This window comes from Pristis pectinata, chromosome 2 (genome assembly GCF_009764475.1).
Source record: "Pristis pectinata isolate sPriPec2 chromosome 2, sPriPec2.1.pri, whole genome shotgun sequence".
NCBI classification, from domain to species: Eukaryota; Metazoa; Chordata; class Chondrichthyes; order Rhinopristiformes; family Pristidae; genus Pristis; species Pristis pectinata.
The window spans coordinates 41,260,193-41,287,707 of NC_067406.1; the positions used below are offsets into that span (position 1 = coordinate 41,260,193).

At 39.3% G+C, this 27,515-nt stretch overlaps 1 protein-coding gene across 1 annotated transcript in view; it reads right to left on the bottom strand.

The window, feature by feature from the left end:
• Positions 1 to 27,515, bottom strand: part of LOC127580693 (probable E3 ubiquitin-protein ligase HERC1) — a 216,980-nt gene continuing 189,465 nt past the window's right edge. The window contains 13 exon segments of the mRNA XM_052034452.1: positions 1 to 1,187; positions 4,043 to 4,348; positions 5,562 to 5,714; positions 7,886 to 8,138; positions 10,064 to 10,140; positions 11,433 to 11,598; positions 17,416 to 17,585; positions 20,597 to 20,766; positions 22,156 to 22,294; positions 23,216 to 23,385; positions 23,906 to 24,008; positions 24,933 to 25,055; positions 27,055 to 27,210. Of these exon segments, the coding sequence (XP_051890412.1) occupies positions 1,002 to 1,187; positions 4,043 to 4,348; positions 5,562 to 5,714; positions 7,886 to 8,138; positions 10,064 to 10,140; positions 11,433 to 11,598; positions 17,416 to 17,585; positions 20,597 to 20,766; positions 22,156 to 22,294; positions 23,216 to 23,385; positions 23,906 to 24,008; positions 24,933 to 25,055; positions 27,055 to 27,210 (2,172 nt within the window). The 3' untranslated portion in view covers positions 1 to 1,001.

Genomic DNA, 27,515 nt, shown 5'->3' on the forward strand with positions numbered 1-27,515 from the left:
CTTGCAATGTACTCCTTCCCCTCCCCCAACCTTCTTATTCTGGCTTCTACCCTCTTCCTTTCCAGTCCTGATGAAGGGTCTCGACCTGAAACGTCGACTGTTTATTTCTCTCCATAGAGGCTACCTGACCTGCTGAGTTTCTCCAGCATCTTGTGTGTATTGCTTGAAAAGCAGAAGCATTTTTTGACGGACAGGAATTCCCGATTTCATTTTTAAAGGCACTTCCTACTGCTCCCATCAAGAGTAGTTACCACTGCATCAGCTAATTTTCCCGTGTAATAATTAACTCAGCAAAAATAAAATCTTTTTAAATCAAAAATTCACATTTTTGCAATCTGAAGAGAATGCTACTATTGAGAAAGCTCAATAATTGTTTCAACCCTACTGAACTGGCTTTATAAAATTTATGTAATGCAACTGATTAAATTCATATGCCAAGACACAAGTTTTTAAATATTTAGCTATCACCTCCGAAGTCACCACTAAGCATGAATGTGCACTAGCTACAGAAGAAGATGCTATGAATGTTTTAGCATGGCCCAGATCCTTTATTGTTGAGTGTGGTATGGAAAATTATTTTAGTACAAAAGAATTGGATTCACCTCGTCAAGTTTCCATAATCAGGTTACCATTTGGCAATTGTCCACCCCAATCCCGTACACAAAATGCATAAATTAGGCAAAGTGCTGGACTTAATCAGTGTACAACGTGCATATGTTTTCTACAAAAAAGTGATATTACAATTTTACAGGATGTACGCAATTCCTGATTTTCTGTAGTGCACAAAGTCAAACTAATTGGTTTTCTTTAAAAAGTAAGACCAGCAGAGTTTTGGTGTAAAACTTGTAAGGTAGCAAATGCTTATCCTGTAAAGTAGAAAATGTCAATTAAAAAAAAAAGTTTGTCTATGTGTCTGCTGCTTGTTTCTTTTTTTCATGTAATCGCCTGAGATTCTTTTAATTGAAAAGTTGATTTTCAGGTGGCATTGAAGAAAGCAGCTCTCAATATTCAGTGTCTGAACCTTCTCCAGTGTCAGCATTCCTGGATAGCATGTAGTTGTCCATGTCAATTGATCTGCAGTTCTGAATAGCATATCGCAAACGTTCTGCCATCACCTGCTGGCTTGAGTACGGGGGTAGCCGAAGCTGGAAGAAGCAGGTCTGAGCTGTAGGAAGACCATCGACAGGCTGCACAACCAAATAAAACAAAAATGTTGAAAGTACAATAAAAACATAAAAATTGATGTTAAATTTGGAAATTAATTATCTGGAGGAAAAGATACAAGATTACATGTGAGACTATCTATTCTGATGCATCAATGTCTCATGTATGCTTGGGTACAAAATATTTGACCAGAAACAAGTACCAGGATTCAGAAATCCAGACACAAAGCACATTTTCTTCCATTGCGATGTGTCTGAAAGTTACTCACTGCCCGAGTGGAACACCATTTCTATCACTGAAAACCCAACTTCAAGAAATTGACTGGGTATTCCTGGTCATGATTCTCCTTCTTTGTGAATCATGTAAAAGTTGTCATGCCTGGTGCAATGATCCTTTGGAAAGTTGCCCGGAAAATTAGATCACACTTCTTTGTTTTGCACTGTTCTAAGGAGGGCCCATTACAGAGCATCCCTGGAAGTGTTTTCATGGCACAATTGCTTCTGCAACAGCAGCACTTAAAGGGGGGCACCTGGAGCAGTTGTGCCTAGTACTGGGAAACAGGAGCTGGTACATGTACCCTTTTTGTGCTTTAAAAATGCATCTGCTCTTCCCAGGCCCAACACAATCTTCTGATGGCCCACAACCACCTCCTCCCCAGGCCCCGATCTTCTTGCACCAATCCCACAAATCCAAAATGCCCTAATCCCCCTATATCAGCTTAATCGCTTTTCCTTACATCACAGAATTTTTCAGCGGCAGACTCATAACGAACACTGTTGTGAAAGTGCAGCACATTGCCCCTTTTGAATGCTTGTTATGGCTCAGATCAATTTCTAAGCCCAGGTATTTTCAAAATAAGGAACAGTTTGGACTCAGGAGGCTCATGTTTGTTTGAAATTCATTTAGAGCTAATAGAAGCATTATAAGCTGGACAGTTCTACCTTGCATCACAAGTAGGGCAGTTCTGTCAATGGTGGCAAAAACTACAGCCCCTTGAAATTTTTATTGAGTTAGTACAACTGGAGTAATCTGTACATTCTCCCAATCAGCAGTGCACTGTTATATACAATAAATCATTGATGCACTGCTTTCAGGATGCAGAATTTAATTTTCTTTTGAAGAACTGGACTTCCCCATACTATATTTTAAAATGTTTGGGTTCCCACGATTGCTTGATAAAGGGAAAACATGGCTGTCTGAGTTTTGTGCGTTAGTGCCTTGCAATTTAGTACTAGTAAGGTGTTCCATTCTACATGTGTGCGCTTACACTCGAGTGACCATTGTTCCATCATGCAGCAGGATAGTAGCTGATCAGAGCAAAGGATATGACCACTAGTCCAATCATTATTTAATGCACTTGCGCAAGGCAGGCAGAGCGATCCAGTTAAAGCATGGTTGATAACACCACTGTGGAATCAAAAAATTGAGGTGGACAAAAGTTTGAATGAGGCTCAACCCTCTGAAAGTACAGTAAAGCGCCAAGTATCCAGCATATTTGGGACTTTGATCGTGGTGGATTTTCAAGACTGGATGTTATTACAATTCCTGACAATTACAATGAACGTGTTCATCAGACCCAAATGAAGTCACTGCATTTTTCTTCATTCAACATATGTGGACATCCATTTATATCCTGTTCCAGCACAGTAGCCTGTTACAAATGGTAAAGTTTAAATACAATTCCAATGGTTAATTACTGTAATAGAGTTGGGTGCAATACATTTTTCTTACACAAACACACCTGCCTGTGTCTTTGCACACAAAAGTTTCCCACTTCCTAATGCAGTGCTGTTTTCACACTTTACCCTCGGGGACTGACTGATGAGAGTAGTTTTGCTTTATCAGAAGTACTGTACACTGTCACCAAACATGATGAGTCCTTGGAACAGCAGTTTTGCAAGGTCTGCATGGGTCATTTGAACGTGACAGCAAATCATGCTTCTGTTACAATACACGAGGCCAATGAAGAACTGCACTGAGTTATGACCATATGTAAGAGACACATAGTTAACGGAGCTAGGACCACTTTAACAGCATTCCTTCGAGAATCTAATTCTCTTACAACAAATATCAAGGTGCATTCTATTATAGATAACCATAGTAGTATCATGGCCTTCATGAATGCAATTTAATAACATCAAATACCACAAATGATTAGATTAGCAAATGTCTCCTTACTAAGAGTTGCATTCAGAATGGTGTTGCACAAACTCCAAAAAAAATCAAGGAATTATGTATGCTCTGAAAGCAGCATTCTTTATCAGCAAATGCAAGTGTTGTAGCCAACATAAATTTGTAACTATGACAATTACAGCTGTTCTTAGTTGTGTGCTTATTTCAACATGGCCCACTCACAAATCATATTTTAGAGGTGCTTGGATTTAATACTTCGCTGTGAAGTAACTGATCTTTGGAATCTGGAGCTAAAATTCTTGCTTACACCAGTTCAACAGGTGCCCATGTAGCATCAGACTGGCTAAAAGAAACTGGAACCTTTATGAGAATTAAGAGTTAAATTTTAATGCACTGTACATTCAATATCACCAAATATAGATCATTAAGATGTGCATTTGAGAAGTGGATAAATTTTTCTTCACCTAGGGAAATGTTGTGATCTACAACCCTCTTACTGAAAAGGGAGGAAGGGCCTGAATGCTTCATCACATTTAAGTAGCACTGTGATGTGCACTTGATATGCTGTGGACTGAGAACTGGAAGAAGGGATGGCCCATATAGTTCTTGATTTGGCTGCGTGAACACTCTGGCCCAAATGATCTCCTATGGCCTCAAATCCTCCTGTGTCATACAACATTTCTATGATTTTTACGGTATGATACATATAAAGCACCAGAGCAGGCTTTCATTGCAAGGCACCTACCCTGTCCACTTTGATAATCTGAAATTTCTGTGTGATATCGGCAGGGTTTGCTGGCAGCCTGGAGCGACCAGAGACAAAACGAAGAAATAAAACTCTCTCTTCATTAGAAAACTCTTGCAGTGTTTGCCAGAGCCAGCCCAGCAGCTGATGATTTTCAACAATGTCACGGTAACGGACAACTTTTTTTAAAGTATCTACATTCACTTCTGGCATCCCACACACGAGTTGTTCAAGCTGTCTTTCTGTAAGCAGAGACAGGAGAGGTACAGGGACTATAGCTGACATTCCCTGTCTTATTGCTGCTACCTGAAAAATGATCAAAACAAAGTAACACATATTATTAAAACTGGTTAACGTGCCTTCAACACTTCAAAAGGTGAGATGTTGGTTATACAGGTATATGCAAGCCAGGAACATCTGACATTACTAAGGTGAGTTATTGAGTGCATGTATAACTCTTTGCAAGGTCATTTTCTTTCAAGTTTCCTCCCTCTTATATGGTGTAGATGATAGTTTATGCACAATTGTGTGTTTATATCTACTCTTGTATCTAACTCAAGGTTTTACAATGTGGCAGAAAATTATTTGAAGAATGGAGGTGTCCATGAAAGAATGAATATTGACTGAACATATATGAAGTATAAGCTTCAGCACAATAATTTTAATGCAATCAAAGCTAGAGATGCAGTTCAGTCACAAGAGCCTACACCATTATCCTGGGTGAAATCTATTAACAATAGTGTAGATTTTGGCGTTCAAATCTTGGATCTCCCGATTTTCATTGTGATTTGATACAAAGCTGTATCTGTCAAGCTCAGCATTTATTGTCATTTCCTTATTCAGAATGAACTGAGTGGTCTGCTGAGTCATTTCAAAGGCCTGTTAAGAATCAACTGCATTGGTGGATCTGGACGTGCACATAGGCCAGACTGGGTAAGGATGTCAGATTTCCATCGCTAATTGACGTTAGTGAAAGAGAGATTTTGATAATGATTTAGCAATGTCATAGTCACCATTATTGATGCTACTTTTTAATTCCAGATTTATTTATTTTTTTTATATAATTAGTATGTGGATGTTGCAGCCAAGTCCAAGATTTCCTCAAAATGGAGTGGCTTGCTAGGCAACTTCAGAAAGCAGCTATGAGTCAACCACATTGTTTCAATTCTGGAGTCACAGAATGGCCAGATCTTGTAGGAATAGAGTGTTCCTCAAATAAATATCAGTGAACCAAATTATTTGAATTTGAAATTTCCTGCTTATCATGGTGGGATTTGAACTAAACTCTCTGGATTGACAGTATGGACTTCTGGATACTAGTGCAATAACTTAATCACTATGGTGTGGTGCAAACTACATTCAAGGGGGCTTTCGCCAACTTCATTGTCAGGTTGAAGAATATAGTGCTAATATAACACAAAGGTTTAAGAAACTATCTTCATATGACAGAGGTATTGGAAGTCTATTACTACATGTTCAGTCAGAAAATAAAATTGTTTCAAAGTGCCTGGATGCTCACCTGTTGATCCAATTCATGCAACCTATATTCAATTGCTCTCTCTACATACTCCTTCCTGTTTCCAAAAGTCAAAGGTATGCTGCTTCCTCCAGGAATTATTGGAACAACCCTACCATCCGCACTCTGGCCAACAAAAGAATCCAAGGGGATCATCTAATAAAATAAAACAAGTTTGGGAAAGTGATCACAATGTTAAACTCACTTGTGGTGAAATGAACTAAATTTAACCAGTAAGGCTCATGTTATATTTACCAATAGATATGATATGGACAATGTGCATTAAACTACAAATTGGTTCATTTGGCTAAGCATTAACTAAAAGCATTCAAGGAAAGCAAAAAATCTTCCAAAACCAGAGCTCTCTGAATTACTGAAGATAAAGAGATTAAAATGAGAATGCATGCAAATAGATTACATGGTAAAATAAAAGGAACCCAAGCGTCTTTTAGAAATGCTTATAGAATATGTATTAGAATGTAGCCAAATAAAGCGTGGGAATGATTAGGGACCAAAACTATAGTAATGGCTGAGTTATAAAATGAGTTTTCTGTATCTGCCTTTAACTATGAGGAAGATAATGTCCATATGAAAGTGAATGGGATTAGAGAAATTTAATAGTATGAACCAGTTAGAGAAGGTAGTTAAAGAGATGACATCAGTCAAATGAGAAAATCAGTGGGCCCATATTAGCTTGCTAAGGAAAGTAAACATGTGCATAGTGGAGGCTCTAACCACAATCGTTCCAGAGTGCTGGACGGGTGATAAAAGGGGTTATGGGTACACATGGCAACCAGAGGCTGATCAGTATAATGTTGGTGGGTAGGAAACTTGACTTGATAGAGGAGTACAAGATGATAAGAGGCATAGATTGAGTGGATAGTCAGAGACTTTTTCCCAGGGCGAAAATGGCTAATATGAGGGGGCATAATTTTAAGGTAATTGGAGGAAGATACAAGGGGGGATATCAGAGGTAAGTTTTTTTTACACAGAGAGTGGTGGGTGCGTGGAGCGCACTGCCAGCAGAGGTTGTGGGGGCAGATACATTAGGGACATTTAAGAGACTCTTAGACACATGAATGATAAAGAAGTGGAGGGCTATGTGGGAGGGAAGGGTTAGACAGATATTAGAGCAGGATAAAACGTTGGCACAACATCGTGGGCTGAAGGGCTTGTACTGTGCTGTAATGTTGTATGTTCTATGTAAACTAATGTGACAAAACTGCCATTTGGAAAGTTGGGTTATTAAATGACAGATGACATTATTTACTTAAAGGCAAATTATGTCTTACAACCCTCACTGATATCGTAGATGCAGCAACTGAGGGGTTGGTGGAAAAGAAAATAAAAAGCCTGCAGATGCTGTAAATCTAAAATCAAAACAAAAAAGTGTTGGAAATACTCAACAGGTCAGTCTGCATCCGTGGCAAGAGAAACAGAGCTAATGTTCAGGTCAACACACAGATGTGACCTTACCTGCTAAGTTGATGGATGTAGTGTGTTTAATGTTTTATACATTCAAAGGGTTTTTGATATGTGCCACACTTCAGATAACTTAGCAAAGCTGAACCCCTGGTATTAAAATGGACAATGGCAGTGCTATTACAAAATCAAGAATGAGACACGAAGCAAACATGAAGGCCTAGAAGTTCTACTGAACTCAAAAAGATGTGCAAGATGGGCATAGACACAACTGAGGCTACTGTGGTTATTGAGGGTAAAAAGGAGGATTGTGTTTACGCCTTGGGTTAGGGAAGGTTAGAGGGACGGCAGTTGAGAAGAGGGATGGGGATTCAGGATAGGTTTAATGACTAGTTATGGACTACAGACAGTGTTGAGATAAGTGGAGATGATAGGAAAAGAGTTGGGAGTTGAGGCCTCTATTCAAGTCTTGGGGAATTGTCAGGAGAGGGCTGTCAGTTATCAGGCATCGGAGAACTGGAGCCTGGACCTTGGGGATGAGCTGTGACTGGGGATGGGGGAGTTGGAATGTGGGGAGAGATCAGAAGAATGAACATGCCTGAAAGATGTCCCAATCCAGAAATTCTTGGGAAGAGCCAGCAGTTCCAGGAGTAACTGGTAGAACTGTGGGAGTACTTAGTTTTCAACATTCTCTTCCATTGAAACAAATAATTTACTTCCTGTTCCATGCTTCCAGGAGACATTGGAAGTTCAAATTATTGAAGGCAGGTGCCTGTATTCGTAATGCTACTATTCAGAAAACTGACATATTATATTGTTTATTTCAATAGTTCAAGTTTCTCAATGTTGTCATGTTTGGTAAAGGGGGTTAGAAAATTCGACCAGAAATGTGGCACAGCCCTCACCTCCAGAAAATTTTCTTCCGTTATCCCACTATCATCCAGATGTAAGATTCCATACAAGTTCCGAATGTAAAGCAAGTCAACCTCCTCCAAATCTTCAGAGATGAGTGGGATTGAGCACAGTTGTTTCCATACAAGTGGTGCTAAGTGTAGATCCAATGGTTTCTTGGTCCGAATAGCCACAGCCATCAGTATCCCCAAAAATTTAAACTGCTGGAGGTGGTCTTCAGTGCAAGCTGATGGGTTTAGTAAAAATCTTAAAGAGAAAGTAAAGGGGCATAATTTGAGAATTTTAATTTGTTTCCCAGCAAAACTTTAAGCCTTCTGGTTTCATATGCCATTTAAAAGGCCAGTAGTATTACTGACAGATTTGTTCAGAGTTGTTACTGCATAGGAGGCCACTCAGCCCACTGAATCAATGGCAGCTACTCAGATTGCAGATCCATCCATCCCATTCCCACTCCTCTTTTCACCATGGCTTTGCAATTTTTTTCTCTTTCAGGTGCCCATCTAACTCCCTTTTGAAAATGATTCCAGTCCCCTCACAGGAGATGAATTCCTGATACTAATTACTTTCTTGAGTGAAAAAGATTTTCTTATATTAAACCTTGTATTTGTTTTCCATAATTTTATATCTGTGCTCCCTGGTACTTTGTGGCTCCAAGCCTTCTGCATAAGATGCACATGAAATTTGATTAGCTATTCAATCTTCTCCTTTGACGAATTTCTTGCTTCTTTCAACATTGTGGCAAGATCAAAACGCACTAATTCCGATGTATACAGTATGTGAACCTTGGCATTTTTGCCTTTGTCAGAAGTTTAGGAGTTTCAGAAGTTGAGCAAGTAGCACTAATGGTGGTGCTGTATTATAGTTTAGACATTATATCAAGAAACTGTTTGAACAATCAGATAGGTATAAAAAATTCCATGGTAAAAGAAGGGGGCTTATTAGAGTGACTGACTATTGTTAGATATTTGTGGGGCCTTGCATTTAACAAATTGTTCGAAATTATTTACAACATTATACTATTTGAAAATGTTTATGCCATCTATATATTTGCCGATGCTTCCACTGTTGTTTGTAGAATCTCAGATGGTGACGAGATGTATAGGAGTGAGATAGATCGGCTGGTTCAGTGGTGTCACAACAACAACCTCGCACTCAAGGAATTAATTGTGGACTTCAGGAAGGGGAAGTCGGGAGAACACACTCCAGTCCTCATTGAGGGCTCAGTGGTGGAAAGGGTGAGCAGCTTCAAGTTCCTGGGTGTCAACATCTCGGAGGATCTATCCTCGGCCCAACACATTGATGCAATCACGAAGAAGGCACGCCAGCAGCTCTACTTCATTAGGGGTTTGAGGAGATTTGGTAGGTCACCAAAGACTCTTACAAATTTCTATAGATGTATGGTGGAGAGCATACTGACTGGTTGCACCACCGCCTGGTATGGAGGCTCCAATGCACAGAATCGCAAGAGGCTGCAGAGGGTTGTAGACTCAGCCAGCTCCATCACAGGCATAACTCTCCCACCATCGAGGACATCTGCAATAGGCGGTGTCTCAAAAAGGCAGCATCCATCACTAAGGACCTTCACCATCCAGGACATGCCATCTTCTTGCTACTAGCCTGGGGAGGAGGTACAGGTGCCTGAAGACCCACACTCAATGACTCAGAAACAGCTTCTCCCCCTCTGCCATCAGGTCCCTGAACGGTCCATGAACCCAAGGACACTACCACATTAGTCCCTTTTTTTGCACTATTTATTTATTTTTGTAATTTATAGTAATTTTATGTCTTTGCACTGTACTACTGCCACAAAACAATAAATTTCACATCATTTTAAGTCAGTGATAATAAATCTGATTCTGATGTTTCTTAATAATACTTTAAGCCTGGTATCACATGATACTTAGTGGCCAGAAACTTCACTGCAACTTGCTCATATTTACAATCACAGAATTGTTATGGCACAGATGATGGCCATTTGGCCCATCCAATGTATGCCAGCAACCAGTAGATCAATTTCATCCGTGCCATTCCTCACAGTTTCCCCATACCCCTGCAATGACTCCCACTCAAGTGCTTGTCGCTGAAAAGGGAAGTGCTAAGATTGTGAACAGTGCCTTTTAATGCAAGTTATTTTCCTTTCTTTTATAATTATAGTAAACCATTTGCTTTACCTGTCTCTGTTGCTACCAACTTCTGCAACACCATTTGGTGTTGAAATCAGTAGATCAACCACTCCTTTCTCCAACTCCTAGAAATTGAAAATAGACAGAAATTAAATTGTTGTTTAAATAAACTGCTGTTGTTATTGAACAAATTTGTTTAAACATTCACATTTCATATTAAATAAAATTGAGAACATTTTCTTGATGCGGTAGATGATTCTTAATAAAGAAATTTTAAAAACTGAAGCCAAATCACACAAATCAAAAATAATCAGAAATATGCAATAAGGGCTGATTCATATGAAATAACTACTTAGACAAACATACAAAGCTCAAATAGACATGCTTCAGGAACATCACTCCATCTTTTGCTTACTATCAATAAAGTGCTCTAAGTAATAGCTCGAAGTACCAAACCACAATTATTATCCTTGTATTCATTCTGCTGCATGTCTATTGTGACAGCCACAAGTCTTTCAGCAATTTTGCCAATCTGGTAAATGATTTATCTGAACAAAGAGCAGGCCAGTGATTCCTCTCAGCTAACAAAATGTCCAGGTAAACAAATCATAAGTTCAATATTCACAATATCCAAAGTATAAAATAAAATTGGATTGCTTAAGAAGTTGCTTAAATAGTTTGAAGACTTTTTACCATTCACATCAGAGCTTATGTGCTGGCAAATGGAAGGTTAAAGCTGAGAACTTGGTAAAAGCATGGCTTTCCTTCCCTTCATGATCACAATTAACTACTTACTGAATAAGGTGGACATCAGATTTAAACAAGTTCGCATTTAGCCAGTTTCTATTCAGAATATAATCAAGTCATAAGGCCAGGGAGCACCACAGACTGCATTTGGAAGCTCTTATCACATGCCATTAAGTCAAGGAACATCAATGACTACATTTGGGAACTTTCATGAAGGGGACTGATGGATCAATTATCTGCTATGGTGAAGGGAGCACAAAATTGTTATTAATTAGAAAGTCCGGAGACAATAAATCTGAAATGGTACTAAAGGTGCCCGAGTGGGTCCACAGTACTTAGTCTGAGAAAATGTTTACCTCAGGCTGGAGAAAGACAATGAGGATGTGTATCTCATTTCTCCAGAGAACCACTGAGGTGGATAGCAGTTCAGATTGAACTGATGAATGAAAAACCTGACAGTACTGGGAATTAACTCTATTTTTCGATTCTGGGGACAAAATTATTACTTCCAGTTTTGGAAGAAAAGAACAGAATGCCATGTTGATAGGGTGAGACAAAGTAAGGTGGTAGGAGCTACAGGGGGCACTTAAACACAAACTTCAACCTTTGGGCTGAATGGCTTGCTTTGATGCTTTGTATACCGTGTAATTCTTTGCAAATCAAAACTTACCTGGCACATTTCAGTAATTGTGTCATCAAATACTCCACCGGCATCATCAGCACCTTCTCCAATCAACTTCACTTTCCATGCTCGTGATGGAAGCCTCAGTTCTGAGGCATTGAGCTGCACAACTTGTTTGGCAATCTGAATGAAGATGGGCTTGGTTGACCGGCCCCTGAAGTAACATATGGACAAAAATAAACAATGACTGAACATTAGGAAATATGAATAAATTATTTTTAACTATATTTTGACAAAAGCAGTGCTGATTTTCAAAATCAAGTTGCCATTGCACGTGATGCAAAACCTGTTCGATCTGATCTAGCATTGTTGTGGCAATGTTCAAACAGAGAAAATTTTTAATGCTAGCAGGAATCGTGAAGTATATGAGTGGCAAATTTCAAGAATATATTCCATGGTGGGTTTGCTGACCTAATTATGCAAGTAATACTGAAAATGAACCAAAAAAACTGCTGATTCTGGAAGCCTCAAATAGAAACAGTAAATGCTCGTAGCACTATGTCAGGGAGTATGTATGGAAAGAGAAACTAAGTTAATGTTTCAAATTGAAGACCCCAAAGTAGAAATGGGAAAGTGAGAAAATAAGTTAGTTTTAAGTTGCAAAGAGGGTGGGTAAGGGTTGGATAGGACAAAGGGAATCTCTCTGAAAGTGTGAGGCCAGGGTTGCTGTGGTGATAAGCTGTGACCAAGCCATTGCATTGAAGGTTAATGAGGACAGTTAGGAGTGAACACAATGAAGGAAACGTGAAAGCTGTGAAGCGCAGAACTGTAGTAAGTGCACAGCAGGGTCACTGCTTCATCTGGATAGATTGTTAGGGTACTTGATTTCGGAAGGAAAGAGGTAAATGGACAGGTATTACATTCCCTTCTTCCTGAATGTAGGCTTCCCTTTGACTATAGTTGACAGAGCTCTAAGTCACAGCTCATCTATTTCCCACACCTTTGCTCTCAGTACTCTCTTCCTGGACAGAGGAGTTCCCAATTCCTTGTTTTCCGCTCCACCATACCTTCAATGAGATTCCGTCACATATTCCCCACTCCTTTCAGAATTCCAAAGGGACCATTCTTTTTGTGACTCCTGGTCCACTTTGCCATCCCCAAATGCCTGCCTTTATCAAGGCAATTTCCCTTGCAACTGCAGGAGATGTGACCCAAAAAATTATCTCTGCTTCCTCTTCCACAGATGCTGTCAGATCTGCTCAGCATTTCCAACATCTGCTGTTATGTCATTTTTGCTTGTAGTACAGATTTTCAGATGAAACTTTCTGTCTAGAACTTAGGGCATTTTCAAGTGTTTATATGCATAATTTTTGACAGAAATCTGAATATGAAATTTGCTTGAAATAACTTTTTGAAGATATCATTGTCATTTGACCTCACCCTTTATGAACATTCAAACAACTAAGTGATCACAGCAACATGTTCCTTTTATATAAAATCAAGTTAACCAGTTTCCAGGCCACTGCCCTATTTGATAACTTGCTCCAGTGATCAATTACTCACTCAAGGTAATACTTCTTGACACCAGTTTTAAAGCATCTTTTGTAACAATGAACTTTGTCCTACTCTGCTGGCGTATCAGAAAATATTTTTTTGAGTTTGCTGTCTCTCTCCTGTTAAATATTCCTTTATACCTGGTTAACTTCCGTTAATGAATTGAAGGGATGCCTATCATCTCCACTCTCCCCAATTCCTGACACTGAAGCAATTTACAGTGGCCCAATTAATCCACCAAACTGCATGTCTTTGGGACATGGGAGGAAATTGGATGTCAAGCTTTCTGAGTGAACTGAAATCACCTAGACACAAGGAGTATTCCATCATGTTCCTGGCATTTTGCCTGTTGACAGCAAAAAGGCTTTAAGGAGTCCAGAGGTGAGCCACTTGATAAAGAATACCTAGCTCCTGACTCATGCTTGTAGTCACAATTCGTAAAGAATTAAAAGCTTTCAGTCAGTAGTGATTCCCAGAATGTTTGTCAGGAATTTGAGGAGGGGAATGCTGTTAAATGTTCACAATAGATGGTTATAACATCCTGGTTCAAGGACAGTCATTGGCTATAACTTGTGTGGCACACATGTTAGCTTCCTGAATCGGCTCATGCCTGTATGTTGTCCACATTTTGCTACTCATGAACATCTCGATTATTGGAGATAATATTACAAATGAAATTGAATAGGATGCAATCATCAGCAAACATTAATAAATTTATGAAGGATAGTCATTGATGGTGGTACAGCCAGGGATACAGCTGCGAGAAACTTCTGTAGCAGTGATATGTGCTCAGATGATTACTCAATGAAGAACACAGCCAACTTCCTTTGTGCTGGGTATGCTACCAGCTGGTGGAGAACCATCCCCAGTTTTCATAGGCTTCAATTTCATTAGAGCTACTTCTTGCAACACATTGTCAAATATTGCCTTGAAGTCAAGGGTAGACGATCTTTCCACATCACTAGACTTTTGATCTTTCATCCGTTTAAGATTCGCAACGAGGCCTGGAGAATTGGGGTTCCAAGAGACCCAAATTAAACATCAATAAACATGCACAGATTGCTGGAGGCGGTGCACCCTCCTTTGCTTCCTCATCAGCTGGTGATTAACCGTAAGCTGACGAGGATGTAGGTGGTCAGATTTGATTTCTGTGGACAGGACATGTGTGGGTATTCTTCCATCCCGTCAGATAGTTGTGCTTAAGCAATTTGGTCTGAGATGTGGATTGTTCTGGAGCACATTATCAAGTGCTACAACAAAGGTTCTGTCAAAACCATCATATTTGCATTTCTGCAACTCCATGTGCTCTTATTTCTGTTGACAGTTTCCTTTAAGGAAGTACAGATTAATAACATCCACAGGCAAACGTTTATTTATCATGCTGGTGACCTCCACAAAAAATATGAATTCGATTCGTTAAACATTACTTTTACAAATCCACATTAGCTCCCTCTGATCAGTTCATATTTATCGAAGTAGTCAGTAACTTCCCACAACAGACTAATTATAGAGCTACAGGCCCATAATCCTAGCTCACCTTTCTGATCCTTCTTAAATAAAAATAATATCATATTACTACCAAGTAACATTGAAGCTGCTGCTAAGGAAACACACAACAGGAGGCTATTCAGCCCTCAAGCTTGTTTTAACATTAGATCATTGGGAAAAAAATCTAATGATCTTGATCTTTGGAAATTTCAATTTACCCAGCTTTTTAGGAGAAAGAATTCCAAAATGTGGGGAGCACAACAGAATTCAGTGGCCTAATTATGTTTTATTCCTCTCTTTATGATGCTAAAGTATATGTAATCCTAGGCTTCATAAACAAAGGCATTTAGTGCTAAAGTCATACAGCACTGAAACAGGCCGTTCGGCCTAGTTCATCCATGCCGACCAAGGTGCCTATCTGAGCTAGTCCCATTTGCCTGCATTTGGCCCAGATCCCTCTAAACCTTACCTATCCACATATCCATCCAAACATCTGTTAAATGACAAAATTGTACCCACCTTTACCACATCCTCTGGCAGCATGCTTCATATACCCATCACCCTCTGTGTGAAATACTTGTCCTTTCGGTTCCTTTTTAAATCTCTCTCCTCTCACCTTAAACCTAGGCCCTCTAGTTTTAGACTCCCCTATCGTGGGAAAAATAAAACTGTGACCATTTACCTTACCTGTGCCCCTCATGATTTTATATACCTCTGTAAGGGCACCTCTCAGCCTCCTTCGCTCCAGGAAAAACAGTCCCAGTCTATCCAGTCTCTCCTTATAACTCAAGCCCTCCAGTCCCAGCAACATCTTTGTGAACCTTTTCTGGACTCTCTGAAGCTTAATCACATCCTTCCCATAGCGTTATGACCAGAACTGCATACAATACTCCAAGTATGGTCCCACCAACATCTTGTACAACTGTAACATGACATCCCAACTCTTGTACTCTAGTGCCCTGATCAATGGAAGGCAAGCATGCCAAATACCTTCTTCACCACTGGCCCCACTTTCAGGAAACTACAGCAAGACAAGTTTTTCACTGTACCTTGGTACATACAACTGTAAGGAAAGAGTTAAATTAGCCAAAAGTCATTTCTGATTCCTCCTTAGTATGTGCAGTAGTGCGTAACACAAAATGGTGTCAGCTCGAAATGTGGGAATGTTTTGAGAACTTATGGGAGTACTGATGCACATCCTTGAGATTAGATACTGGTGAAGAATGCTTTCTTCTTTACAGACCTGTTGTCTCTGTTTCTAAGTTTGGCTTTTAGGCTGAAGGTTGTGAGTGATAAGAAGGTACGGGCTGGTACCATCAAGGAATGGAAAAGTACTGCAGTAAAAATTAGGTTAAGTTTTTGAGGGGTATAAAAGGGGGCACCTTCTTTGTGCAAATCGGGACCTTCCCTTAGGCTGGGTCATGGCCGGTGCTAAGAGACAGAGAGAAGGCTGCGTGAAAGGCTGTTAGACACCTGAGGTTCCCTCTGGCATTATATAAATCAATTCATTGATTGGTTGATAAGTATCAGTTTGCTTCCTTCTGTATTTTAAGTATTCGTCTTCCTTTGTGTATTTTATTCTTTATATAACTCTAATAAAGTAGTTTCTATAACCTTTAACACATGGATAGTGCCTCCTTTGTTTGTAAATAACTCTTGCTGTTGAATCAGGAAAGAACAAGGAATGCATTTTAAAATATTTTCGTTTCAGTGACAATAAAAAACCAATTTACTATGCACTTGTACTCCTATGTCTCTGTGTTCTACAACACTCCCCAGGACCCTGCCATTGAGTATGTTCTGACCTGGTTTAACTTCTCAAAATGCATCACTTTGCACTCATCCGAGTTAAATTCCATCTGCCATTCCTTGGCCCACTTTCCCACTTGTAACCTTAGACAACCTTCTTCACTGTCTGCTATACCAGCTGCACCAGCTCTTCAGCCAAGCAATCCTTTGCCTTATTCTCATATTTCTACCCCCTTGAGAATGTTCTGCAAACGCTTGGAGATATCCTTGACCATGGTGCCCGGGAGGCAACGTACCATCCTGGATTCTCGATCATGGCCACAGAATCTCCTGCTTGTCTCTCCAACAAGCGAGTCTCCTATAATTAAAACTTTCCTTGACTCCATCCTCCCATGCTGTGCATCAGAATCAGTTGTTGTGCTACAGACCTGGCTGCTGTCGCTGATCTCCTCTGGAAGGCCATCTCCCCCAACAGCGTCCAAAATGATATACACTTTTACGGAGGGGAATGGCCACAGGGAAATCCTGCAATCCCCGTTTACCCCTTCTACTCAACTACCTGTTGCCTGTACCTTCAGCATGACCACCTCACTAAAACTCTCAGCTATGATGCTCTCGGCATTGCGGATGCTCCTGAGTGCAACTTCATCAAAGCACATTCTCAGCTTGTCATAGCATCTTCGATGACTTGTGCATAGTTACTCCCTGGTTTCTTTGTTCCTGTATTTCTTTAGAATTGTGCCACTTATATTATCTCCCCACTGGTAAAATGTAACATCTAAACTCAAAGGAGTACAAGCCAAGTTGTATTCTCTCCTGCCCTCTTAACATGGCCAGGAAAGTCTGGCATCATCATTCTGCTACACCTGGGTGGTATCTCCCTCAAGGACAGATCTTTCTGAGATGATATATCGAAACTGAACGTAGGGGCCTTAGAAATGTGTCACTTATAAAACCCATATTCAGTTACACTGAAATATTTTTCTGTAGGGACCATTTTGAAACCATAACTTAATCCATCAATTGTTTACCCAAATTCAATCTTTTTCAAATTTATCTCTCAGAATATATTGCACATAATAAGAATTGAAAAAATGTTTCTTATTTTAAATATTAATAGCAATTTGATAGATTGTTAGCAATGTGTTTTCTACCTTGTGTCTCTAAGGTTTCCTGTGAGGTAAATTGAAAGCAAAACTATTCAATATCAATTAGCAGAGTTGCTCATCAAGCAATATACCTTGCAGAAATTCTCTTTACTGTGATCTGAGGTCCATAGGTCTTTCCCTGAATCATAGTTTTTCCTATTGATCGCACTAGTGGCAGAATGTTGACTTTTGGAGACAGGAGTCCTCTCAGCCGCCCTTGAGCTATTGCTGAAGCTCCGATATTATACAGGGATGCATTCATCTGCAGAAAAGAGATAAAAAACTTACCAATAACTTTTTTTTTAAATGTTTACTACAATTATATTTTGTTCAATTTAAAAAATCCTGCAGGAGAAAAGAAAACAATGCCATTTTTTATTAGACCTTTCACAGGTAAAAAAAAATTGATCGAGCAAAAATGCACATTACATGAATAATGGCAGTACGAAGGTGGGATGAACATAATTCCTAGGGAACTCAAAACCTACATTAGAAAGAATCTTGCAGATTGCTGTGCTTCCTCAGTTAGTGACTATCTACTAAACAAAGAAATAAGTGAATAAAATGATGTCTGGGTTATAAAACAGATTACAATGTGCTTTTTGTTAAAACTGAAATTGGATTTAAAGTTTTGAGGAAGGGACCCTGTTCTAAGGAATGGTCCCAGAGCCAAAAGGTTAACATGTTTCTCTTTTCACAAATGTTGCTTGGCTGGCTGAGTTCTTCCAGCATTTTTTGCTCTTGTTTAGATTGCAAATTCTGCAGTTTTATTTGTTTTCTCACATTTAAAAAGGCCACAGAACATCAGCCCTTTTTGCTTAGGTTAATGATGTATTTGTTCATCCATACCCTGCAATTCCTTCAGGCACTTGGCTAATCTCAGCTGGCAACAAGTCACCAATATATGATAGTGAGATACAGTATATCTCATGGTGTTACTTCCAGTTACTACCAAGCTGCAAAGATAACTTTATAGATTAAGGCATCTCTGGGCAGTATAAGCATCAGAATGAATTCCCAGTAAGTGCCTGCATCATTTCTAATCTGCTGCTTTGCTTGTTGAAGTGTATTCTAAATAGAATTGTTTGGAAAACAGTGGAAGCTACCAATGGTGAGACTGATACAATATAAATTTAAGCATCCAGCGTATGTCACCATTCTTGTTTTTGCAAGTGAATTTGGCCAACTGAATGACACTGGCAAAGTGAACACTGATTTCAAGAATAGGGTCTTGTTCTTGTTTTCAACTCAACATGCATAATACTCTCCCCTTACAAATTTCTCCTTACTCCCTGTGTGTTCCCTGCCATGATTATACTTAATGGACATGCTAACCCTCCAAGATTGTACTAGATTGGTATTGGTTTATCACTGTCATTTGTACCGGAATACAGTGAAAAACATGTCTTGCATACTGTTTGTACAGATCAATTCATTACACAGTGCATTGAGGTAATACAGGGTAAAAACAATAACAGAGTACAGAGTAAAGTGTCACAGTTACAGGGAAGTGCATTGCAGGTAGACAATAAGGTGCAAGGTCACAACAAGGTAGATTGTGAGGTCAAAAGTCCACCTCATCGTATAAGGGGACTATTCAACAGTCTTATCACAGTGGGATAGAAGCTGTCCTAGAGCCTGGTGGTATGTGCCTTCAGGCTCCTGTATCTTCTGCCTGATGGGAGAGGAGAGCAGAGAGAATGACCTGGGTGGATGGGGTCTTTGATTATGTTGGCTGCTTCACCAAGGCAGCAAGAGGTATAGACAGAGTCCATGGAGGGGAGGCTGGTTTCCGTGATGTGCTGGGCTGTGTCCACAGCTCTCTGCAGTTTGTTGCGGTCCCCTGCAGAGCTGTTGCCATACCAAGTCGTGATGCATCCACATAGGATGCCTTCTGTGGTGCATCGATAAAAGTTGGTGAGTGTCAAAGGGGACATGCCAAATTTCTTTAGCCTCCTGAGGAAGTAGAGTTGCTGGTGAGCTCTCTTAGCCGTGGTGCCTACGTGGTTGGACCAGGACAGGCTATTGGTGACGTTCACTCCTAGGAGCTTGAAGCTCTTAACCCTCTTGACCTTAGTGCCATTGATGTAGACAGGTGCATGTACACCACCCCCTTTCCTGAAGTCAACCACCAGCTCTTTTGTTTTGCTGATATTCAGGGAAAGGTTGTTGTAATGACACCATGTCACTAAGCTCTCTATCTCCTTCCTGTACTCCGACTCATCATTATTTGAGATAGAGCCCACTACGGTGGTATCATCTGCAAACTTGTAGATGGAGTTAGAGCAGAATCTGGCCACGCAGTCATGAGTATATAGGGAGTAGAGTAGAGGGCCAAGGATGCAGCCTTGTGGGCACCAGTGTTGAGAATAATCGTGCTAGAGGTGTTGCTGCCTATCCTCACTGATTGCAGTATTTTGGTCAGAAAGTCAAGGATCCAGTTGCAGAGGGAGGTGTTGAGTCCCAGGTCTTGGAGTTTGGTGATTCTTGGAGATTCCTGAAATTAATGATTTTTCTCAGGCACTGTTGCAGCCAGCTAAAAAAAAATCATACTGACATGTTCTTTTGCACTTTCCCTTTATTCCATCCTCTTGTCATAGAATGCAGACATTGGTGATTGGCTAAGTCTATAGCATCCAGCATCTGCAGTCTCTTGTGGCTCCATCAGCCAAGTCTACATCCTTTTTTATTGTGTAAATCAGAGGAGTGCATTATTCCATTACCGGTAGCTAGTTCTAATAACTTGTGAGTTATGTTGGAAGTCTGTCCTGCCTTAGTTCAGGTAAAAGTCTGGATGTAGTTTGAGCATATTCACTACAAAACAAAAAGTCTATACCTGTTGGTTTGGTTTGGATGGTAGAGCAGTAATTTAGAGTGGATATTTCAAATATGCCTGTTTGAGCTGTGGATGGATACGACAAAGCACCTTTCTGATCGAAGGTTATCAACTTGAAACATGAATTTTGTTTCTCTCTCCAGATGCAGATCTGCAGATCTGGTGAATACAGCAAGTTGCTTGGACAACAGTAGGAAGTTATATAGGGACATAAAACAGTTGAATGAACAAAGATTTGGCAATTATAATTCAATATGGAGAAAGAGACAAGTTCAATACTAACACAGTATACATTTTCTTTTCCAAATTCTGGCCTGGTTAGCAACAACTACATCCCATTAATGAATTATATTAAAAAAACTAAGAAACATCCAATTAATAACCACTATACCAAACTCATTCTTTTAAAATAAGAACAATGACTTCAAAAGAAATACCTGATTATTTGAGTTGAGATTTAGTAGTCGCCAAGACTTGTGCATCAGGTCAGAGAAGTGAAACAGAACCCGTAACCTATTTGTGAGGGTTTCTGGACTGCACTCTTTAAGCACGCTGTACTGAGGAGGTACCATCTGCGGCATACCAAGTTGAATGGGAACTGTACTTGCTTTAATTTAAAATAAAACATAAATTATATCTTTAAATTCATCCAAAGTTAATTCAGCTGTACTTCTACCACCCAGCAGAGAAAAATCAGCCTAGAGTCTGAAATTGTTCCCAAGTAAAATTATATTTTCTATAAATTAAAAGCTTGCAGTATTGTCTAAAGTGTCAGGCCACCCGTCTGACAAAAGTTCATCTTTCCTATAGGTTTTAACAGAAAGAAATGTATTAAATATTTTAGCAAGTGTTCTTTATATCAGTGTTACAAAAATATGTTGTCATTAATGATACAACTTTAGCTACATCAATGATAACAAGCATTCCATAAAAGCCAGCTTGACCTTAATATTATTCATTTAAAAGAAAATGTTCTAATGTTCTCAGGATGTAAATACCACCAGCAAGGATGCATTTGCTGTTATCTCAAAATGTCTTAAGCATGAACTGGGTGTTCTTCAATAACAAGATGCAGAATCAGCTCAGGTTAAGCGCTCAAACTGTACTTATGATGCACACCCAAAGGTAATGTGCAAGAAAGAAAAAGATCAAGTAAATACTCAAAGCCAATATTCTTTAAACTGTTGCTCTCATCCTTATTTCTGTGCCTTCAGCTCCCATGCCACCCCAACACCACAAAGTTTCCTCAAATGCTATTATCAAATTACTTCAGAAAGCCCATAATCTGATGAGAACTAATTACCTTCCAGCTATAACATAGAAAAACAGCAGGAGCAGGTTATTTAGTCCTCCTAGCCTGCTTCACCTTTTAGTATGACCACGGCTGATAATCCAGATTCAATTTTCCTTCCTGATAGATCTTACAAAAATATCCAATTCCTTCTTGAATAAATTTGCCATCAATGGCTCTGTGTGGTAGAGAATTCCACAGGTTCACCACAATCTGGGAGAAGAATTTTTTTCCTTATTGCAGTCTTAAGTGACCTACCCCTCTTCCTTAGGCTGTGAGCTCTGGTCTTGGACCTCCCCTCCCCCACCTGTAGCAAACAGGAACATACTTCTTGTATCTAACCTGTCCATTTCCATTAGAAGTGAGATTCCCTCTCAATCTTCTGAACTCTGGTGAATATAAGACTAATTGACACAATCTCCCTTCATACGTCAGACCTGCTATCCTAGGAATCAGTCTGGTGAACGCCCTCTGTAGCAAGAACACCCTTCCTCAGATAAGGAGATGAAAACTACACACAATACGGAAGGTATGGTCTCACCAAGGACCTCAACAATTGCAAAATTGCATGAACTATGACCATTGAATAACTTTGATACACTCTCAGTTCTCTACACTAAGCCATAATCTGATCATGCATGTTCCATATACTTCTGTGTAGTTTCATCAATACTTCTTGTGTCTCAAGATTAGAATAATTGTTACCAGGAGTTCTAGGTGGAGGAGGAGGGGTGGTCCATGCAGCACTGTGACACCGGCCAGCTGAAATCTGACGAATATTCTTCCCTTGAAGTGCAGTAATTAATGTTGGTTCTTTAACTTGATTGGTATGACTTAGACCAAGCTATTGAAATGAGTTTAAAAAGAACTGTATCACCATCTTACATTATGGCTACGTAATTTAGAGATTCCCAAATGGACAGAGGAAAAGATGCAAAGACGTTTTGATTAAAAAATCCCCAAAAGCTAGAAACAGAAAGCAGGCTAAATACAACCAAGAGCAACAAGGTCCATTCAGTTTAATTTCCACTGTTCTGGCTGTCATAGGATAAATCGATAATGGAGACCCAGATACAAGTTTTGGGAACCATGGACTTAAAATTACTGCCTGCTGCTGTTCCTGTACATTCACTCCAACTTTTATTTCATGAAATAAATACCATTTAAACCAGGTAAGTCATTATAAGTATTACAAATATTTGTTGAATAATTCTGCTTTCTCCATTTTCTTAAAAAACGTATTTTGTTTTAGGAGGAGATGGGAAAAAGAAACAGAAGTGGATGGGAATCAAATCTTTTCCCAGGAAATACAAAGCAATAAGTACCAAAGTTAGATACACCAGTGGTGATAATTATGGCTAGTTTTGCGAAGGCCACAAGAGAGTATAGTATAGGAATCCTATTTGAACATTCATTGCCCTAACAAAGAGGTGCTGAATCCACTGAAGTGTTTCAGCTGTTGTCCAATCAAATCATATAACTCAAGACAGCAGAAAAAAGAATATTTTTTATGAAATTTCTGGCTGCAGTGGCTCAGTATTATGAAAAACGGCACAGGCCAGATGATCAAAGGAGTTTAACGATTTTTCAGAATGCAAACTTCTACTGTTTTTGTTTTGTACTTCACTTTAGAACAATCATTTGGATGAAACTGGTTATCATTTCCAATGGGTTAAAATGCAACTTTGTAATGTACTGTCAAGTCCAATTAGGTAATTGTATTTTGAAGAAATAATTTCCTATGCATTGAATGTAGATAACCTACCTGGCCTTCAGAATTACATCCCCAAGCAAATATATCCCCTGTTGAGCACAAAGCAAGTGTATGCTCTGATCCTACTGCAACATCTTCAATGAACATCGATTCCAACGCAGGCACCTGCTGTGGGCGGTTGTGATTACGCAGCATTGAATCTGGTAAGCCTATAAGACGCTCTAAAGATAAAAAACAAAGTATTCTGAGGAGACTTCCCAGTTCTCAACCTTTAAATTATAGCTGGTTGCTGTCTGGTTTGGTTTTCTTGGAGATAATTTGTGTTTGGCTTCATGTAAGAATTCCCTCCAATATGCTCTGCTTTTGGCAGTCTGATGCTGTGGCCTCTTTGTGCTGCTGAGACCTCCTTTCTACTTGTGCACTGCTCTGCTTTGTGGAATGGCTACAATGGAGGCTAAGGCCTCAATAACACTGCAAGTTGTGTTGGCTCTAAAGATAGGTGCAGAAGGCAAATAAAAGGCACAAGTCAGGTCAAGCACATTCCAGTCCACTGATACGAGTGTAACATTTTCTAACCTGTTACTTTCCTGGTGGTCCTGAGTTCTGACATTGAACCAAGTGGCTTCAGAATATGAGGAATCACTCAAAGCACCTTTAACTGTCTCTACTAATTTACTAACTTAATGTTATATCATTATTACTTGCAATAAAATGACGAGACGGGAAGAGATAGAAATGTACCTTGTCCAAAAGTGAATACACGTCCATCCTTTGTTAGTACAACAGAAAACTGGGTTCCACAAGCTACTTTCTTCACTCCTTTATTGCAAAGGGCCTCAATTCTCTGCTTGGTAAAACAAAAAATCAAAGCTGGTGATAAAATATTGTCAGAAATTATCTATCAGCATATCAGAAACTGATTTAATCCTCAATTTAAGCAAAAAGAATTAGTACAGTTATCTATGACTTTTTTCATACAAAAAGATATGAAATCTCAAAATAGATAAAAGAACCTTAATCCCCAATATAAAAGAGAAAAAAATCTGAACCACTGTATTCAATGTGATCTTCATGCAGTGGTGTTAACGGTTACAAACAAGTTAATTTGAGAACAGTGACTTTATTCAAATCAACTATTAACAGTTTCCAAATAGTACCAATACCAGTACCAAATAGTAACACAGTACCAGTTTCTCCTCGACCACAATAAAATATATTGATTTTATAATTGGAATGGGAAACTTGAACAAACAAAAATAAACCTTTGCTCCCAGTTGTTTACACAATATTTTCTTGCTCTGTTTCAAGTTGTGCATTTTGAAAGCCAGGCTAATGAATCATTGCAGGACATACATTACAATCTTGCAGAATGTTCTGCAGTACCTATCAAAGCACAGTTAACAAGTCTGATAGTCAAAATTGTTGGTCATAGTCCAGTTAACAAAATAGCCGAGCTGTCAACAAAACCATGCTGATAGTTTTTTTTTCCCAAAACACCACTAGGTAAACTCTTAACATTGGATATCTATGCCAGAGAAAAGGAAGAAACAAAGTAATTGTAATTATTAGATGTTAAACTACTTTAAAATATTTTTAGATACAGTATGATAAACAACTACAAAGGCATTTTTGAAATTAAACCAAATACTTTATTGTAAAAGCACAAAGTGGCATTGGTCCTAGGAACTTCCAATAAAAAGCTGGCACTACATATGTGCTTTATGCAAAAGGCTAAGATATGACTCTTGTCTATATGTTTTATTCTCACCTGTGGACAGCATTTAACAGTACATGCTCCTAAGCCTAGCTTTCCATAGTCTCCATCACCAAACGACCAGACTGTCATTCCGTCTGATGAAACAACTAGGGTGTGATTCAATCCACAAGCCACCTGAGGAAATAAAGGAAACATTACCTTTGCTTTATAACAACATGGAAATAGCTTGTGAATTTACAAATAATACATTATTTGTATATTCACAAACTCTTTTAATTTTGCTCAGAGCCTTCAAATACCCTTTTCTATGATGAATATTGAATATTTGACAATTAATATGGGAATAATCTGAAAATTTCTGGTAACTCATGAATAGTAAGTAACGTGCCATTCATCTCCTGTAACCTGTTCTATCACTAAACTCTGGCATTTCCATAGGAGGAATTTCAGGGCTCCATCTCAATGACAGTTTTGGAGGTAAAGCCTCACTGGCTATCAAGACAGTTAGATATGAACAAATAAATTAGGAGGAGGAATACACCTTTCAAGCCTGCCCTGCCATTTAACAAGATCATGGCAGATCTTCTACCACCATGTCATTTTCCTGCCATATCTCCATATACCTTGATTCCTTTAATATCCAAAAAAGTACCTTGAATGAAGTCAATGACTACTTCTGCTTTTAAAAATATTCAGATTCTATTACTGCCAGTGAGGCAAGGGGCTCTGAAAACCCAGGACCCTCTGAACCGTTCCTTATGAGGCAACCAAGTATCAGGCTAGTAAACATTCTTTGAGAAAGTAGTCACTATTTATGCATGAAGACGCCCTGCATTTTGTCCGTCCTTGTCAATCAGCTTCCCAATGGAATGCACCTAGGGATTTGTTCCAGGTAAAGGCAAGTTTCCAGGACAGGAGGAAGATCCTTTTGAAAAAACAGAAGCGCCCATTTCAATTTTTCGAACATCTGTCCGATTTAATGCTCTTCTCATTTGTCATATTTTCTTATGATATAGGAAATGATCATTTGGCCCATTAAGTCTGTACCAGCTCTCAGAATTCCCATTTTCTTGTAACCTATTCTTTCTCTCAGGTTCCCATTAACACCTTCTCCCTCCCCTACACCCCCCAACTACCCCAGATTTCCTATCACCTATATACTCCAGAGGTAATTTACAGCAGTCAATTAACCTTGCAGCATTATCTGTGGGATGTGAGAGGAAGCCGAAGCACCCAGAAAAAAAAACAGGGAGGATGTGAAAATTCCACTTACACAGCACCAGAAGTCAGAATCTAATTCAGATCGCTGGAGCTGTTTTGCTGCAATGCTAAATACTGCACCACTTGCTGCCCAAAACCCTGCAAATTTATGCTCTTTGGTCATTTTCTCTTTCTTTTAATTTAGGAGATGAGGGTCATAATGGCAAAACTAGCATCCATTGTCCATTTACTGACCTCAGTAGCTATTTATGAGTTGTACAGTATATTGACCAGATGGGGTAGAATGGCAAATTACAATGAACTCAATCTGTTGTGGAGTGAATAAAGCAGATGAACTGAGGGTACTGATAAACACAAGGAAGTATGACATTGTAGCTGTTATGGAAATGTGATTTAAAGAGGGAGAAAACTGGCAACCTAATATCATTGATTGCAGAGTATAGCGGGGAGAGGGAAGATTTAAAAGGAGGGCAGTGTGGCAATACTAGTTAAAGAGGCAACCACTGCTCTGAGAGGGGATGATGTGTTAGAGGATCATCAAATAAGGCTATGAGATGGACTAATGAACAAAGAGGCAATCACTGCCAGGAGCTTACCGTACTTTGCCAAACAGGTACAAGGAAAGATAGGTGAGGAAATCTGCAAGCAAATTCCTGATAAGTGCAAGAGCACTGGGGCAGTAAAAGTAGAAGATTTCAATGAACCTAATATTAAATGGTTTAGAGTCAATAGAGGCACAGAATTGCTGAAGTGCAACCAAGGGAAGTCTTTTTGCTGGTATGTTTCAAATCAGTAAAAGAGTAAGTACTAAGTGGTTCATCATTTTAGGAAGTGGATAAATTACCAGGCCCAAATGAAATATATCTCAGGTTTTCAAAGAAGCAAGGTGGGTCATTATGCAATTGCACATTATAATTACTTTATAGATCTAATAATTTCTCGATATCAGTACCTGTCCAATTGAGTAATCTTCCAGTGCTGTCACCTTTTCAGGCAGCATTTTGTTAGATGTGCTCCTGAGACCCAAGCGCCCATAATCTCCACTTCCAAATGTAAAGAGCTTTCCATCAACTGTTAACACAGCGGAATGTTTAAATCCACATGAGAGCTGTTCAAAGAGGAAGAAACATCATTTAGTTCAATTTCTTGGAAACAACAATTAAGAATATTCCTTGAAAAGCTGCCCAAGTCCACAATCTGCAACATATTTCATTGACTTAATGGATAATGGATATAGAGAGCCATGCTTGTGGAGCTGAAACATTACTGCATCAGTACAATGACGGAGGGATAAAGTATGCCAATTTTGTTTGTGTAGTTGGAGATTACTCCAGGCCACCCTGCATAAGACCAGCATAAAAAAAGGCTCTGCACTCAACACCCACTGCGATGAGAGTATCTGTGTGAAGACGA